The sequence below is a fragment of the Schistocerca nitens genome, chromosome 2 (assembly GCF_023898315.1).
Source record: "Schistocerca nitens isolate TAMUIC-IGC-003100 chromosome 2, iqSchNite1.1, whole genome shotgun sequence".
Classification (NCBI taxonomy): Eukaryota; Metazoa; Arthropoda; class Insecta; order Orthoptera; family Acrididae; genus Schistocerca; species Schistocerca nitens.
In genome coordinates this window covers 253,452,543-253,470,671 of record NC_064615.1, presented here as the reverse complement: position 1 = coordinate 253,470,671, position 18,129 = coordinate 253,452,543, and the positions used below count along the sequence as shown (strand labels likewise).

The 18,129-nt window shown below is 39.0% G+C and overlaps 1 protein-coding gene across 1 annotated transcript in view; it reads left to right on the top strand.

Moving 5' to 3' along the window:
- The window catches only part of LOC126234959 (rab3 GTPase-activating protein catalytic subunit), a gene marked incomplete at its 3' end in the record, with an annotated part of 492,900 nt that overhangs the window by 22,138 nt on the left and 452,633 nt on the right, over positions 1-18,129 (top strand). The window contains exons 4-6 of the mRNA XM_049943698.1: positions 1,993-2,200; positions 3,564-3,796; positions 9,907-10,094. Coding sequence (XP_049799655.1) covers positions 1,993-2,200; positions 3,564-3,796; positions 9,907-10,094 — 629 coding nt within the window. The remainder of the gene's footprint in view (positions 1-1,992; positions 2,201-3,563; positions 3,797-9,906; positions 10,095-18,129) is intronic.

The following is an 18,129-nucleotide window of genomic DNA, read 5'->3' as shown; positions in this document are numbered from 1 at the left end:
TGCAGCCGTGACTTATTAAACTGATAGTTCGGTAATTTTCACATCTGTCAAGACCTGCTTTCTTTGGGGTTGGAATTATTATATTCTTTTTGAAATCTGAGGGTATTTCGCCTGTATCATAAATCTTGCTCACCAGATGGTAGTTTTTTTGTCAGGACTGGCTCTTCCAAGGCCGTCAGTAGTTCTAATGGAATGTTGTCTACTCCCAGGGCCTTGTTTCGACTCAGGTCTTTCAGTGCTCTGTCAAACTTTTCATGCAGTATCATATCTCCCATTTCATCTTCATCTACATCCTCTTCCATTTCCATAATATTGTCCTCAAGTACATTGCCCTTGTATAGACCCTCTATATACTCCTTCCACCTTTCTGCTTTCCCTTCTTTGCTTAGAACTGGGTTTCCATCTGAACTCTTAATATTCATACAAGTGGTTCTCTTTCCTCCAAAGGTCTCTTTAATTTTCCTGTAGGCAGTATCTATCTTACCCCTAGTGAGATATGCCTCTGCATCCTTACATTTATCCTCTAGCCATCCCTGCTTAGCCATTTTGCACTTCCTGTCGATCTCATTTTTGAGACGTTTGTATTCCTTTTTGCCCGCTTCATTTACTGCATTTTTATATTTTCTCCTTTCATCAATTAAATTCAATATTTCTTCTGTTACCCAAGGATTTCTACTAGCCCTCATCTTTTTACTTACTTGATCCCCTGCTGCCTTCACTACTTCATCCCTCAAAGTTACCCATTCTTCTTCTACTGTATTTCTTTCCCCCATTCCTGCCATTTGTTCCCTTACGCTCTCCCTGAAACTCTGTACAACCTCTGGCTTATTCAGTTTATCCAGATCCCATCTCCTTAACTTCCCACCTTTTTGCAATTTCTTCGGTTTTAATCTACAGTTCATAACCAATAGATTGTGGTCAGAGTCCACATCTGCCCCTGGAAATGTCTTACAATTTAAAACCTGGTTCCTAAATATCTGTCTTACCATTATATAATCTATCTGAAATCTGTCAGTAAGGACCAATATTGAGTAATATGTCATGGCTCTCTTGAGTATCAGTCCTGTAGGAATTGTTCAGACAACATTGGGGTAGTTACGGGGTGCACAGTGGTATTTAATTTGTCATTTTCTGCCTGCTCCATATGGGAAGGAATGAGGAAAAACAGTAATATGTGCTACAATTTGAAGTACCCTCTGTCAGAAACCTCAGAGTGGTTTGCACACTATTGATTTAGGTCTGTGATTCCTGAGAATGTACATAAATGACCAACAGTTCTTTAAACAATGGCTAAGCTGGGGTGACCTTGAAACAATCACATCACTATTTCAGGACTGTTAGTAATGGTCACTGATTGAAACACAAACTATTTTGAGATCCTTGCTTGCCAAAGTTTGTAGTGAACAGTATGATGAGCAACTACGCTGCTCACCAACTACCTGATACTGCTCAGTGGTCTTGTTTCATCATCACTGTTCTCTACCAGTGATATGCAAGCAATGAGGCTGCATCGTGAACATAACCCTAGTGGTGCTAATCTCATATATTTGATGGTAGAACTTCTGATTGCAGTGTTCAGAAATCGTAGGTAGGAATGTCAGTGACAATGAAAGATTGAGTAAGGCATGGAGACATGCTCAGGTAGCATAATCATTAAAGCAACTGCTCATGGAAAGCAGGAAATCTGGGTTCAAGTCCTGGTCTGTTGCAAATTTTCATTAGTTGTGCTATATTCATTTAATCGTTTCCTCATTTTCAGGCTGTGGGGAGAGCTGGTATGGAGTTTCATCAAGAAGACTTAAGGATTCTCATTCTGTTTGATGGTGTCTGATTTATATTCAAAATCTCAAAAATCACAGCAGTGACAATATACCATATTTCTAGATTGTAATAAATTTCTCAGTTATTTTCACATGGACTGATTTTCTAAAAAATAAGAAATTACTTTGTGTAATTCATAACTGAAACTGATGTTATGAATTCCTTTGCCAGGTTTGCTTAATGTCTTCAAATCTAAGATAACAAGTGCCATGTCAACAGAACCAGTGACAATATCAGTTCAGTTCACTTATATTCTGACTGACTGGACTAGTAACAAGTGGACACAAGAACCTCCTGATTTTGATTTCTTAAATGGTCAAACACTTGGTGTCAAGGAATTAGGAAAATTGCCATTTGGGGCAACTTTTGATCCTGTCAGGTAAGGGAAACCAAATTTTTAGGATCAACACATTTCTTTCACATTGTGATGGATTTATTTTATATAATGATTGGCTGTTTTCAGATACAGAAAATAATATTCACCTCTGTATCCTACTGAGTATGAGACTGAACTAATTATGGTTTCCCCTAAAATACATTTAGTTGCTGACATTTTATCTCAAGTTGTTATGGACAGCTCATATTTTTGTATCATTCTCAATTACTTTCAGTGGTTTTAATTCCAATGTTCTCTTACACTGAAATGTTCTATGTGATCAAAGATTCATTATTATTCATATTCGCATTATTTCACCATCAGCAACATTATTTGTATTCTGTACCATACATTTAGCTTAAGTTCTGTTTTCTGGTGAGATATGTTTCAAGTCAAAATACAGTTCTGACTAATCTTAGTGGTCTGAAAGAAAAGAAAAATAGAGAATAGCTATATTTTAATCTTACATGGAGATAATTATGTAACCGGGCAGTTATCCTAAAACAATTAGTTCCTGTGTAAGTCATTGTTCTGTCCAGGCACTCAGTGGTGACAATGGCACCAAAACAATATATGATAAAATTAAAATAGAAATACTCAACTCTAACTTCAAATTAATTTCATTGAAGAGAAACACTGTACGTAATCTATTTTCAGTCATCTACATGGATGCAAAACTGACAGATTTAGAAATAAGTAAGAGTGGAATTGAAAGCAGCAGATGTTGCTTAATGGAGGAAAGGCAGTCTAGAACCCAGACCAAGCTGGATTTACATAAGGAGAAAGACAACATTCAAAGAAGATCTGTATGATTTGTTACTGTGTGGTTTGGCCATCAAAAGAACAATGCAGAAATTATCATTGAGCTCCTATGGGAGATGCCACAAAAATAACACTGAGTGTCATGGACAGTTTTGCCCTGAAACTTCCAAGAGCTGCTATCATTCCAATGTAACTTAGAAGTGTATTACTTTCTCTGGTTACACCTTACCTGTTATTATGAGGGTAAAGTTTCATATACTTGGTCTTTCACAGAGGGATACTGAGAAGTTTTCTTACCATGTACCATTCACAAATTAAATAGGAAGGAGAAAAAAAATTATGGTACATTATGTACCTTGACCACACAATACCAAGATGTGTGGGGTACAGATGTAAATTCATGAATTCATTTGATACATTGCAGGGACCTTCAAATAAATTGTCTGTTTCTTTATCATAACTAGTGTTTATTTAGTTCATGATTACATTTATTTACACTTCCTTATTGAATTTAAAACAGTTACGAAAATATGCTTGTTGGTTAGAGGATGTAAAATTACTTTAATGTGCGTCTAACCATTACTCATTTCGTTTCATTTGGCAGTGAACTGCAGTTGTATGCTCGGTGGCCACAGTTGGCTGAGGCAGCTGTAGTGGACAGTGAAAGCTATTCAGACCTGGAACCATGTCGAGCACCTGAGTGGTCTGTAGGAGTCCGCATGGTGGAACGTCCAAATTGTTTGCTGGGAGAGCACTTTGATGAATTCTTGCAGTTCTGTCTCTGCAAAAGCACAGCGAGAGACCTCTTGGGAGACATGATAGATGTTGCCACTGCAGGTACATTACAATGAATCTCTCTTATGTTGCTTGAATGTATAAACTGATCTAGAAACTAATGTAAGCCTAATTCTGTGGTCCTGTTATTTCTTGTTGGCTTCTAGTGCAGTGCATGAAGTGCTATGCAGAATGGGAATTTTATTTGTGTTGAATCTTGTCAAAATGTATTTTCTGTCATGTTGTCCTTTTTTGCATAAATCTAGAATTATATTAGTGGTTATTAGTACTACTGTATATCATGTATGGAATGAACAAATTTCGTTCAACTGATTCGATCTTAATTCTTATTTTTTTTAGCTAGTCTAGTATTTGGTTTTATAGTTGTGCATTTTTATGGCCCTCTGTCTTTAAGAAAGTGGGTGTTAAATTTCACAGCACACCTACACAGCATTATCACAAATAATTCCTTACTTGCGATGATAACCACTGATTTTTATGTGGAAACAAGCCCAAGGGCAGTTTATGTTGTTTTGATCTTTCCATTAATTCCATTTAGTTTTTAGAGGTAGCCCCCCATCCACCCCATCTCCTCTCTAATGATGGTATCATATACAGGAGGAAAGGTACAGGCTGAGGGGTAATAATGTAAGTGATTCTGGACTAAAAACTTCATATGGACATATGCCCTATTGCGAATAGTTTCGTAGATAGCACTCCGTCTTCAGGCCACAAGTGGCCCATCGGGACCATCCGACCGCTGTGTCATTCTCAGATGAGGATGCGGATAGGAGGGGCGTGTGGTCAGCACACCTCTCCAGGTCGTTATGATGGTTTTCTTTGACCGGAGCCGCTACTATTTGGTCGAGTAGCTCCTCAGTTGGCATCACGAGGCTGAGTGCACCCCGAAAAATGGCAACAGCACATGGCGGCCTAGATGGTCACCCATCCAAGTGCCGACCACACTTGACAGCGCTTAACTTCGGTGATCTCACGGGAACCAGTGTATCCACTGCAGCAAGGCCGTTGCCCCTTCGTAGATAGAACGTGTGTAATAATACTTCGTTACTTATTTTCTGTTTTATTCAAACATCATTATTATCCACAACGTACGATGGTAGTGTAGAAGAAGCTGAGACGAGTTTGGTATAGGACACTTGTGTTTCATCAGGTCGGGAAACTACTTCAAATTGGGCTACAAAGTGTACCTAAGCTACAGCACATCTGCGTCACGTCTTGTCATATTTTCAGTATCTTCACACTGTCTTTGCACAAACTGTAAATCCTAGAGAATCATGAATAGGTCCTTTCACTGTAGGAAACTGAATGTAGTTTAAATTTGTACTGTGACATTTTTTCACTGAAGGGTGCAGGTTTCGAGTGATTCCAGAAATCGTACAAAAGTGATATTACATGTGTTATATCTCAGAAACCATTTACAATAGGGCATATGACCATATGACATTTTTTGTTGTGGTCTACAGTCCAAAGACTAGTTTGGTATAGTTTTGCATGATAGCTTGACCTGTGCAAGATTCTTTCTCTCTGAATAACAGCTGCAACCTACATCTGTTTCAACCTCTCTACTGTAGTCAAGCCTTGGTCCCTCTGCAGTTTTTGCCCCACATGTGTACCTCCAATACTAAACTGCAAACTCCCCGACATCTTAGAATGTGTCCCATCAACCTATCCATTCTTTTAGTCATGTTCTGAGATAAATTTCTTTTCTGCCCAGTAACTCCTTGTCAGTAATCCAAACAACCCATCTAATCTTCAGCATTCTTCTGTATGCTCTTTTTGTCAGAACTGTTTTTCATCCATGCACCATTTTCATACACTTCACTTCAGACACCTTCAGAAAAGACTTCATAACACTTTCTGTTACACGTTAACATTTTCCTCTTTCTCAGAAATGCATTTCTTGCTTTTGCCAGCCTGCATTTCGTATCCTTTCTATTTCAGCTAATGTCAGTTATTCTGCTGTCCAAGTAACAAAACTCATGAATATGTTTAGTGTCTCATTTCCTAGTCTGATTCCATTTCATTGCCTGGCTGAGATTAAATTTCAGTACTCTAGTTTTACTTTTTTTCGTAGTCATCTTATAAACTCTTTTCAAGATTGATGATAAAATCACTACAGTTCTAAAACTGTAGTTGATTTTATCATTGATGATGAATAACTGTTATGGATGCCCCATCAAGAAAAATGTGTAATTTCAAAACATTATCCAATCCGTTCAACTGACCTTCCAAGTCCTTTGTGATCTCAGACAGAATTACACTGTCACTTGCAAATCTTGAGGTTTTCATTTCTTCTCCCTGAATTTTAATTCTCCTTCCAAATCTCGCCTTGATTTTCTCCACAAGTCAAATAATGTGGGAGATGTGCCGCAATGCTGCTTCACTTCTTTCTCAATGCTTCCCTTTCATATTCTTCAGTTTTCGTAACTTAAGTCTGGTTTTATGTACTAATTGCTGATAACCTTTCACATCCAATTTTTTATCCCTGTTCCCTTCACAGTTTCAAAGAATGTTCTCTAGAAGTATTGTCAAAAGATTTCTGTAAATCTATGGATGCTATTAATGTATTTCTGCTTTACTTTGACCAATTTTCTAAGATAAGTTGTAGGTTAAGTGTTGCCTCACATGTTACTACATTTCTGTGAAACCCAGACTGATCTTCCCCTAGGTGGCTTCTAGCAGTTGTTCCATTCCTCTGTAAATAATTTGTGCCAGTATTTTGCTGCCTCACATATTAAACAGATAACTTTGGATATATTCACATCTGTCAGCATCTACCTTCTTGAGGGCTGAGGGACTTTTGGCTGTTGTTGGAGTTGTGGGATGTCCTCCTGAGGGATATCATGCCCTATTCTGTCCAATTGGCTCATTAGATCATAAAAATCCAAAATCCTGTTCTGGTTTGAAGACCCCATCCAGAATGTGCCAAACATTCTCTGCTGGGGACAGACATAATTTCCAAGAATGTTTGCCTATTGAAGCTGCTTGCTTTATTGACATTGAATGAGCGATTCTGATTCGATCACGTGAGTGTGATGGCTAGTATTATTAGCAGTGTTTGCAGGGGTCACTACAGCAATGACAAAAGAAGAGTGTTGACTAAAATACTTGTAATTACAAAGGAAATGACTCACCTCACTATTCGTAGACATTGTCATCATGAGAAAGTCCATTGATGTGTATGCTATGGGAAGCATTCCCTTTTTGCCATAACCTGGGTAGACTCTGCCTATGTCAAGCAAAAATAGGGGTAGAGTGTCACATGCATGAACTTTTCCTTGCAATCACAAGTTATGGAAATACAGATACTGAAACAAGTAGAGTTGGTATCTTCCTCCTGGATGCCCTCCTCTTTTAATGGAAGATTTCGCTGACTTCCATAGCCACTTGATGTTATGCATGTGCCCACTGAATCATCGGAAGACACAAACTCTACACAGTGGTTCACAGACTTGTGGTTGAATCCTTCTGCTTTCAATGTCTTGTGGGACTGAAAGCCATCTGTAATCACTTTGCTGCTGGGCAGTATAAAGTGCTTTAGCAAACCAACTAGACTCTGTAGAATACTCTAACCACAAAGCACTTCCCAGACTCTCGTTCTATACCACCTAATTCCCAGATATGTTTGATTTTATTCTTTAAAGGTTGTCCTCTCTTGTTCCTCCTTTTTTCTATGTGTGACTCGTCCACTTCAACAACTTTATTTGGTCCACTGATTGGTATACTGTTGTTCAACACTATTACATAACACACTTCTCTGCAAAACCTGAAATAATCACATACGGTTCTGCTAGATAAATCAGTTTCCGATGATGTTGCTTGCAGGATGTAGTCTGTAATCCAGCAAGATACAAGGATTATCCTGATCTGGATAGATAATTTTGAATAGTCAGACTGTGTATTCTTCCTGATATTCATTCATGTACCACAGTTTCCACAATGAAATTGTAAAGGTATTTCACTATCAGAACTCTTCTTATGAACTTTTATAGACTTCGCCACACCCCAGTCTACACAGTCTCTCCTTTTGTCATCTAGTATTAGTCCACATTTACAACAAAAATTCAAACCATTTTCTACATTACGTAAGTGTGGAATTAGATTCTTCCATTTGAGGCAATCGGCTGAAGAAACATCTACGACAGCAGACATCCCAACTCACTACCGACATAAGTCATTTAGGTTTGCCTAGCAACTCACAAACAGTTTACCATAATGCCTGCCACCACAGTCGTGTGATCTATTTAGAATAAAACATTCAATATCTATCGTTCGGAGTCTGCAGCTTCAGTAGGCAAACATTCTTGGAAATTACTGGGATGGATCTGGTGACCCTGCTGCCCAAGTTAAGGTTTGGCAAGCATGAAGACAAGCAGTAGAAACTCTCACCACATGTGGGTGGGCATAATCTGCCTGATATTTAAGGCTAGGATGTCTTGCCACTAAGGGAAACAAAATAGGATTTAGAATATTATTGGTGTACCACTGTGCCGTATGGGTGCCACGGATGACAGCCAATGGGGTCCTGCTATGAAATGAAATGGCACCCCAGACCATCACTACTGGTTGTCAGGCCATATGGCTGGTGACATTCAGGTGGCATCCAACCTTTGGAGTGTCTCCAGACACGTCTTTGACCTGGAATCTCATTGACTGGAGTACAGTTGTCTTCATTGGCGAGTCCCAGTCTGAAATGAGCCCTCATAACCAGTGAAGATGCATCTGGAGACAACCTGGAAAGTGATGTAGTACCAACCTGACTGTCACCCACCATACGACCTGACAACCAGAGTGATGATCTGTGTGCCATTTTGTTCCATAGCAGGACCACTTTGACTGTCATCCACAGCACAGCGGTACATCAATGATATTCTACACCACATGTTTTTGCTCTTCTTGGCAAGTCACCCTGCGCTTAAATTTCAACAAGATAATGCCCACCCACACATGGCGAGAGCTTCTATTGCTTGTCTTTATGCTTACCAAACCCTACCTTGGACAGCAAGGTTGTCAGATCTCTCCTCAGCGGAAAACATTTGAAGCACTATGAGCAGGGCCCTGAAGTCAGCTTAGGATTTGGACTATTTGACACACCAATTGGACAGAATCTGGCATGAAATCCCTCAGGAGGACATCAAGCAGCTCTGTCAGTGAATGTCAAGGTGCACAACTGCTTGCATAAGCAATTTTTTTCCCTTTTTATAGCCCTCCTATTTGTTCCTTTCAACTTTTCTTTACATAATATTGGCTTACCATCTGAGTTCTTAATATTCATAAGAATGCTTCTGTTTTCTCCAAAGGTTCCAATGATGTTTCTATAGGTGGCACATACCTTTCTCACAGTCATGAATGTTTCTACAGTTTTTGTTTCTTCTCTATCCATTCCTGCTTTGACATTTTGCATTTTCTATCAATTTCAAACTTACATGTCTGTTTCCCCCCCTCCCCCCTTTTTCTTCCTTCATTCCCTGTGCTTTATATTTCCTCCTTTTGTCAATTGTATTTATTATCTCCACACAATTTCTTCTGAGCTTATTTGATCCTCTGCTGCTTTCTCTGTTTGGTTTTTCAAAGCTACTCCTTTCCTTTGTTTCAACTAATGCTGCTGAGCTGCATAGCTGTCTGTTTTCTGTGTTTTCCGATTAACTGAGGTAGTATAACATGTGCAGAAACCAACTGATGGTTTGGGTGGTCTGTACTTCTGCCTAAGTAGATCACTGTACAAATAAGTCACAGAAATACACTTTTGTGAAAATAAATATTAATGAATGTCTCAAAACATGATACAGCTGATGGCCATTTTGTCATAGTTCCATTTTTATTCTCTTCTGAATAATTAGTGTGGTAATTGGGGCCTTACACAGAAATAATAAGTGATTTCCCTGTGTGGTAAAATTTTTATTCTCTATAATAACCGTTAACAGGTTCACGCATGTGAACGAGAAATAACAATGTAGTATTTATATGAAATGGAAATGGTAAACTCGCTGTACTGTTGTTGTAGTAGTTGTTGCTACCTAAATGGAAAAATTCTTATTTTATTTGATTAATTTTTTGATTGCTTCATATGTATTTGGAAGTTTTTCTTTTTTATAAAGAAACAAACTGAATAACTTACTCTGTTCTGTATAGCATTTCTCCTGTATTTTCAGAAAATATCAATTTGAGCTCATCCCTGAGTGCAATAACAGAGTCAAGAGTTCCAACTATTTCTAAAGTAATCCGCAAAGCCAAGGTGCAACACCAACTATCAAAAGGGGGCTATAGGGATGGACCATTGTCACATGACTACTTATTGCCCATTTTGTACTTCCTGTTTCCTGATGCAGACAGCAAATCGGTAAGAAATATACAGAATCATCTTACATTCATTGATGATTATTAAGACCAGCAGAAATTAAAGTAACTGATTGTCTGATTAGAGTTGTAGTTTATACGAGGGGATACAAAAAAAAAAAGGCAGAATTATTTTTTAAAAGCTATATATTTTCAAATTATTTACAAAACAACTTAATCCTCTTCAAAATACTCTCCATTACAACTATAGTTCAATTCTTTTATCTTGGCGGCTCGCGCATGCCCGCCCAGACGCGGGAGATTGCTGCGTTGCCAGTTGTACGCGCCAATTGAAGCAGCACCATAGTATAGTATAGTTCGCAAACTTACGTTTAGGGGGGAGCGCGCAGTTCATGAAGTAAAGCCACCACGGCCTCATTAACCCTTTCGCTGCTACAGAGATGCGCTCCCCGCATTCTGCACTGTGCGCGATTTTGTCATCACTGCACTGCTCGCCTGTGCTGACACATGGTGTTCCAACTGCTTTGACAGTCTTATCATTCGATTCCACAAAAACTATTTGGCTCAAAGATGAGATTTTTACACATCTTCTTGACTGATACCTTCCTCCCATAAATGACTTAATTTTGTTTCGATGTTCAACGCAGTTATTATGCAGCATTAAATATAGTAACCATTGCACGAAATTTTGAAGAGTTTGCAGAGGTAAAAGTCCATAGAGCATACTTTCCGTATGGTCGATTTTAGTTGTCACAATGTTGAGAATGAAATGTGGACAAGATACCTAAATTTCATATAAAATTTACTCTATAACAATATCTCATTTAGGTACCACATAGGTGTCGTATGTAATATTGAGAAATGTTCCGTAATTCGCGACTGTAACAAAAGTTTTATTTACACTGAGCACGTTTGGCTTCATGTTAAATAAAGAGACAAAGCACTAGAAATTTCAAAAAATTGCATTCAAACGAATATAATTTGTGAAGTAATGCACTTCGATATTGTTTTTAAATAATGAAAATATTATGCCCCGCACAAGGTTTGAACTCATAACCTTTCACGTAGTAGCCCATCGCCTTAACCGTTACGCTATCGCAACTCGTCTGACTGCAGATCCCCACGATGACTCTAACACGTCACGCAAAATACTGACAAACACTGTTGGTATGACTATGAATTACTCACGCTTCGTTGAAGTACAGTAGGAAATAAACAATTACCGCTGTTCTTTATTGCGAAAAAGCGGTTCGTGTGATTGATACAAACTCCTTTCCTTGCTATCGCCTGAATTAGGAGTCTTATTGCTTGTTGGTTTAATTAATTAATAGAATATGAAGCAGTTGGTATAAAGAATGCTTTTTCCAAACTTTCTATAAAAGAAAGTCTGCTATCAAGACATTGCTTTTCTTCTATTACTTTATTTATGACTGAACGTTTCTAAGCTTGAAGACACTCGTCCATGCTCTGCACTGCAGTCGAGATCTGGAAACGTCGTTCTCTGTTCATTGGCTGACTGTGTTTTGTGACGTCAGATGCGCAGAACGAACCTAAACTCGGCCGCCAACATAAATGACGCGCACTTTAGTACATTTGTCCCACTGGTGCTTCCAGTGTTTAAAATATTTTTTTGTAGTCATCTCTAGAAATGGCTGATAGTTGCTCCCTCATTTTTTTCTTGACTTCTTCAGTGTTGTCAAATTGGTGCCGTTTCATGCATGGAAATAAGAAAAGGTCGCATGGAGCCAGGTCAGGTGAGTAAGGTACATGGAACCATTGCGGTGGCGCGGTGTAATGTTAAGCTCTCTCTATACAACTTAAGCGTTTTTGTGGACTTACTTGTTGAAGAATGCTGGTTCTGCTTTCTTGCAGCGCTGATGTCTTCTGCTAGCACCGGACGCTTTTCCGAAGATTTCACTGCTAGGAAGGGGAAATTTTCACTCCCTCGCTCTCTCTCTCTTCTTATTTAAAAAATATGCTACTCTTGGAATATCACTCAATGCATCAGAACATATTTATTTCCACTTTGTACAAAAAAACAACTAAACTTTATGACGTAAACCCACACATTACCGGGCACCCAGAATCAGTTAATTACCCATTTTTGAACACAATCAATACATAAGCTTTTATCGTGGCTGACTATCCATGTCCAGTCCACGTACTCTCAACAGCAGTTCAACGTCTAATAAACAGTCACTATTTTGAGTCTCTCCATTTGTTTTTTAACAATACAATGCTACATTACTCTTTGCAGCCGGCCACAGAGCTTCCGCGCCGTATTTGCTTACTCTTGCCAGCGCCGACCAATTTTCTTCCTTCCCCGTTTCACCTGCACAAGCAATAAATGGGTGCAGTATCCCATGCTCATTCTTACGCCCTGCTTTAAAATAACACGTGTTCGAAATGGCTGGAACACAAGTGTCTCCAGACTTTCATAAATTCTGGGGGCACTGCATATCCCTCCCCTTAGCTCGAACACTCGTTATTTTGCACGCAACATATATTTATATATTTTAATAATTTTTTTTCTTGTCACTTATCTTGTTACTTTGTACTACATAAAAACTTTAGGTACAAAAACTCTCTTCCATCTCTGGTATTTCATTAAGTTGTTGGTAATATCTTTCGTAGACATAGTAGTGTGATAAACTAATAGTACAACAAGTATTAGCTATTTCCAATAGATTTATCTACTCTTGCTTCCAGGATTGAGCCAAAATAAATCCCTCCCATTAGCCAGTTTTAAAGTTCAGGCGTTTTTCTGAGTAGAGTCTCTCTCGTTTTTTTTTTAAAAGAAGCTATTGCAATGATAACCACCGGTTTTCCGGGTCTGAAAAAAATTAGTTTTACTGGGGGTTTTCTCTTTTTTCTATCTCCTCTTGCAGGACTCATCTGTTCTATTTAAAAAATTTTAGAATTCAAATTTACCAGGGAAAACTTTCCACTACAATCTCAGGTCACTGTACCACCCTTTCCCTTTGGGTTCCAATCTATGTAAGGGTTGATACTATGAAAACATATCCTTGGGTAGGTATGCCCCTTCCATTTATACTAAACTATGGTACAGGTCAATCCCCTTTTTGGTGCCCCTGCCCACACAGTATAGGTCAGCCTCCTCTGGGTCTGCCTACCTGCCTCTCTTTCTCTCATTTCATCTATGTCGGATGCATCCTCCCTATCTTCTCTAACAATGATTCATCGTCTTGCCTCTTTGGTACTCCTCCTCCTGTAGTACATTAAAGTGGTAAGATTTTCCGTCAAACAAAAAAGCAGTATACTTTTTTGAATCTGGATGTAACCGGATTTGCCAGTACCCATCCGTCAGATCAACGGAGCTAAAATACTGGGCATCCTTAAATTTAGTTAATAATTCATCTATATTAACCGGACGATCTCTTTCGGTTTCAATATGACAATTGAGAGTGCGTGCATCTAGCACCAATCTCACTCCACCTGTAGCTATTTTTCACTACTACTAAGGGATTATTATAGACACTCATACTCCTTTCTATTATATCTTTATCAATCATTTTATTAATCTCCTCCCTAACTGCTTCTTTAAGACTTATAGGCATAGGGTATGGTTTGCAAAAAACGGAGTCTCGTCCTTAATCTTAAATTTGCAAATATAATTGCTAACGGTAGCTGGATTCTCTGAAAATACTGAATGGTATTTAGTCAAAATTCTCACTAAATCCATTTGCTGTTCAATATTTAACACTTCAGATTCACTTATCTTTTTGTGAAAGTCTCCTTGTGGACATGCAGTATTAGTTAACTCTATCTCTGGAGACAACTGAGCTGACATGGCTAATTGTAATCTTCGGTGTTCAGATGTTTGTTTATACACATTGCTGTCCGTCACAAACTTAATGCAATGTTTATTCTCGGGTTCCCCCATATAAATACAGTTCTCGTCGAAATTTAGTGTAACATTAAAATCGGTTAACCAGTCTAAACCAAACAATCCATCTCTATTTATGTCTTCCACTACTAGCAGAGGTTGTTGAAACGTCATATCACTTATATGGCAGTGTGCCAAGCTTTCGTATTTAACAACCGTACTCTGCTTTCTGGTTATACCATCTATGTATACCCCAGGTACTGGTAAAACAGGTAAATTACTTTTAGTTTTTAATATATTAAAGTATTCCTTAGAAATAAATGATACTTCACTACCAGAATCGATGAATGTGTCTACTTTGTGGTTTTCTATCCCTCCTGTTATAATAGGTTGTGGTGACGTAGTTATTTTGTTCATTTCCTCCAGCAAGTGCCACTTCTTGGTAGGTACTTTATGCATAAAGGAAACCTGTACCCTCTTATTTAAGCCTCTCAGTGTATTTCGACAACCTGGGCCCCAGCCCTGGGTTCAGATCGCTCCACGTTTTCCTCATGGGTAGCAACCACGGGACGATTTCCAAACGTTGGAACTGCGTTACCCCCTGTTCCACAACTGTTGCTGGGAACAAATTCCTGCGTAGTTACCGGAGGTTGGACGTTAATGGTCCTTGTGAGCAACCCCCCTATTTACATTCCTGCTAGGTCGGTGGACTCGGGCAAGATTGGATTCATAATGCTTTGACTGATTATTATGATTCATATTATTCCACCTAAAATCTGGATTTTCTTGCGCATGAGAGTTCTCGTTCTTGTCTTTATTGATTGCATCGAGTGCATCTACAAAGGATAACAGTTCCTCCACCGTTTTCCACCCACTGCATAGAATGTCTTTTCTAGCATAAGTAGGTAGACGTCTTATTAAAATTCTAACTAATCCCTCTTCTTCCATTGGTCGATCTAAATATTTCGCCCTTGTCAAATGCCAGTCAAAATACTTGCGCATTGTACCCCAGGCATTACTATAGTATTTAGGATCCCACAAATCTGAGATCAACTTCTCTTGTGCACTTGAAGACCAATATTTTTCCTTAAACTTTCTCTGAAAATCTTCCCAAGCTGTGAAGTTTTCAATATTTACTGTGCCCCATTCTGAAGCTTCACACACCAAATAACCTACCGCAAACTCTATTTTCTTAGCATCCTCCCAACTTTTAGGTATGGCTTGGTTAAACCGTTTTAAGAAATTGGTGGGGTGTACTTCCCCGTCTGGTTTGAATTTAGGAAGCTGTCTCAACAAGCCTGAATTTGATCCCCATTGCAAATCAGTTATCATGTCCTTATTTAATATAATATTTTGGGAAACTGTGCCTTTCTCTAGTTTCTCCTGCATAAGCTTGAATACTTTCCTCAAAGTTTCTAAGTCTTTCTTGGTGTTATCTAAATCGGAAGTTACTATAGGCGAAGAGATATCAACACTTAGTTCCTCTTCAACCTTTTGTCCTATTAATTCTTCTACTTGTTCTTCTAAGCCAGTCAAATTTACAAGCTCTGCAGTCATTAACTTTTCTTTGAAGTTCTGTTCTACAGTTTCCACCTGTGATTTGACCCCTGAAATTTGCGCCTGTACTAGGGGGAGCAACTTATCTTGTTTCTGTACATTAGTTTTTAGCGTAGTTAATTCTCGTTCGACCACATCAAATGTAACATTACATACATTTTTCAAAGAGTCGTATTTTTCGTTAAATTGTGTTTCCAAATTACTACATTTACAGTCTACTTCATATTCTAATTTTTGAACTAACCCTTTTAGATGAGCTTCATTTCATTGTTCTAAATCCTTAAATAAAATACTTGTCTGTTCACTCAGGGAATCGGACAATTCTTTTTTCAATTCTTGCATCTGATTACTTAGGATATTAACTTGAGCCTCTAGTTTTGTGTTTTGCAAATCTAACTTAGAGTTTAATTCTGCCTTCAGTTAGTCTTGTTTTGTGTTCTGTGATTCAAACTGCGCTTTGATAAACCTCATTAATTCGCCTAAATCTGGCCCCTGTTTTTCAATTCCCATAGCCCCAACAGACTGTACAGATTGATGTTCTTTATCCATTGTCTTTTGTTTTGCCTTTAATCTAGTTATTATTAAAAGTACGCTCACTTATTTCCACGACCCCTCATATGTCTCAAACAATCAAAGGTCAGTAGTAGCTCACCCGGTGTCGGTGGAAGTCGGCTTCAGCACCGGTGTATGGCAGCGTCAGCGTCAATGGACGGTGGCATCGGCGTAGGTGGACGACGGCGTCAGCTTTTGTGGATGGCTGCGTCGGCGTTTGTGTGATGCGGCGTCGGCATTGGTGTGCGATGGCGTCGGCATTGGTGTGTCGCGGCGTCGGCGGCGGCGGCGTTGGTGTGCGGCGTCGGTGATTTGAGACTAACTGCAGCGTTGTGCGATTTTCTTGATTCCCTTAATCATTTCACAATTTATCAACACAATATTTCTGGATAAGTATCATGGAATCGCTCTTCAGCCTCACTGTTATTGGTTGCTATGGCAACTCCCAACTGCTTTTTTTTTATAGCTTCTTCCTTAATATTTCCCTTTCTTTCTCAGGTCCTTTCTTTACGGTCACCACGTTCTTGTGGTGGCCCAGTGTAATGTTAAGCTCTCTCTATACAGCTTAAGCGTTTTCATGGACCTACTTGTTGAAGAATGCTGGTTCTGCTTTCTTGCAGCGCTGATGTCTTCTGCTAGCATCGGACGCTTCTCCGAAGATTTCACTGCTAGGAAGGGGAAATTTTCACTCTCTCGCTCTCTCTCTTCTTATTTAAAAAATTCCCTACCCTTGGAATATCATTCAATGCACCAGAACATATTTATTTCCACTTTGTACAAAAAAACAACTAAACTTTATGATGTAAGCCCACACATTACCGGGCACCCAGAATCAGTTAATTACACATTTTTGAACACAATCAATGCATAAGCTTTTATCGTGGCTGACTATCCATGTCCAGTCCATGTACTCTCAACAGCAGTTCAACGTCTAATAAACAGTCACTATTTTGAGTCTCTCCTTTTGTTTTTTAACAATACAATGCTACATTACTCTTTGCAGTCGGCCACGGAGCTTCCGCGCCGTATTTGCTTATTCTTGCCAGCACCGACGAATTATCTCCCTTCCAGTTCCATCTGCACAAACAATAAATGTGTGCAGTATCCCATGCTCATCCTTACACCCTGCTTTAAAGTAACACGTGTTCAAAACGGCTGGAACACAAGTGTCTCCAGACTTTCATAAAATTCTGAGGGCACTACACCATGCCATTTTTAGCCAAAAACTGTCTAACGGAGGTGGCTGTGTGTGTAGATGGCAGATGGTGACAACCCTTTTCATTCCCAAATCTTCTGTTAAAATTTGCTGAACCGAGCTCCATGATAATCCACTAATCTCTGACAGTTGATCAGTTGTCTGTCGACAGTCTGTGAACACAAGTTCTCGAATTTTTTCAATGTTTTCATTGATTCGGACAGTTGATGGACATCCAGATCGAGGTTTGTCATCGACTGACATGTCGCCATTTTTAAATCCAGCAAACCACTCATACACTATGAGTTTTTCCCATAGTGTCATCTTGGTAAGCTGTTTTCATCATTAAACCAGTTTCAGCAGCATTTTTACCAAGTAGTAAACAAAATTTCAAAGCTGCATGCTATTCACTTAAACTTGCCAGCATAGTAAAAGAAACAAGCAAAAACAATCACTGCAGATGATCAGAACAACCCAGGCGGCACTGAATTGGCAATGACATGAACTATACATGCTTAACGGCAGAAATGCGTACCACACAAGCACCACCCATGGCAATGTTGTTCTCGTTTTTTTTTTGGGTACCCCCTTGCATGTCAGTGCACAGATTGACATTCATTACCGTCATAACTTATGTTGACTGAAAGATAGGCAGTTGACATTTGTGTGAGATATTTCATTAATGGTGTACTTCTGGGTGCACAGTCATGTTGTTGTTTCCATTTTTGCACAATATTTCAATAACTGACCCAGTCTTCAGGTTCTGTGGGTTTTGCTGTTATGTATGCTCATTGCCTCGACTCCAGTCAGACTTGTTCTGCTATTTATAGCAAAGTTCAACTCACGATGCCAACTATCCCCTTTGACCGTCCTGTGTTTTTCAGAGCCCGCACTCACTTTCTGTAAAACAAACACCTGTAATCATTT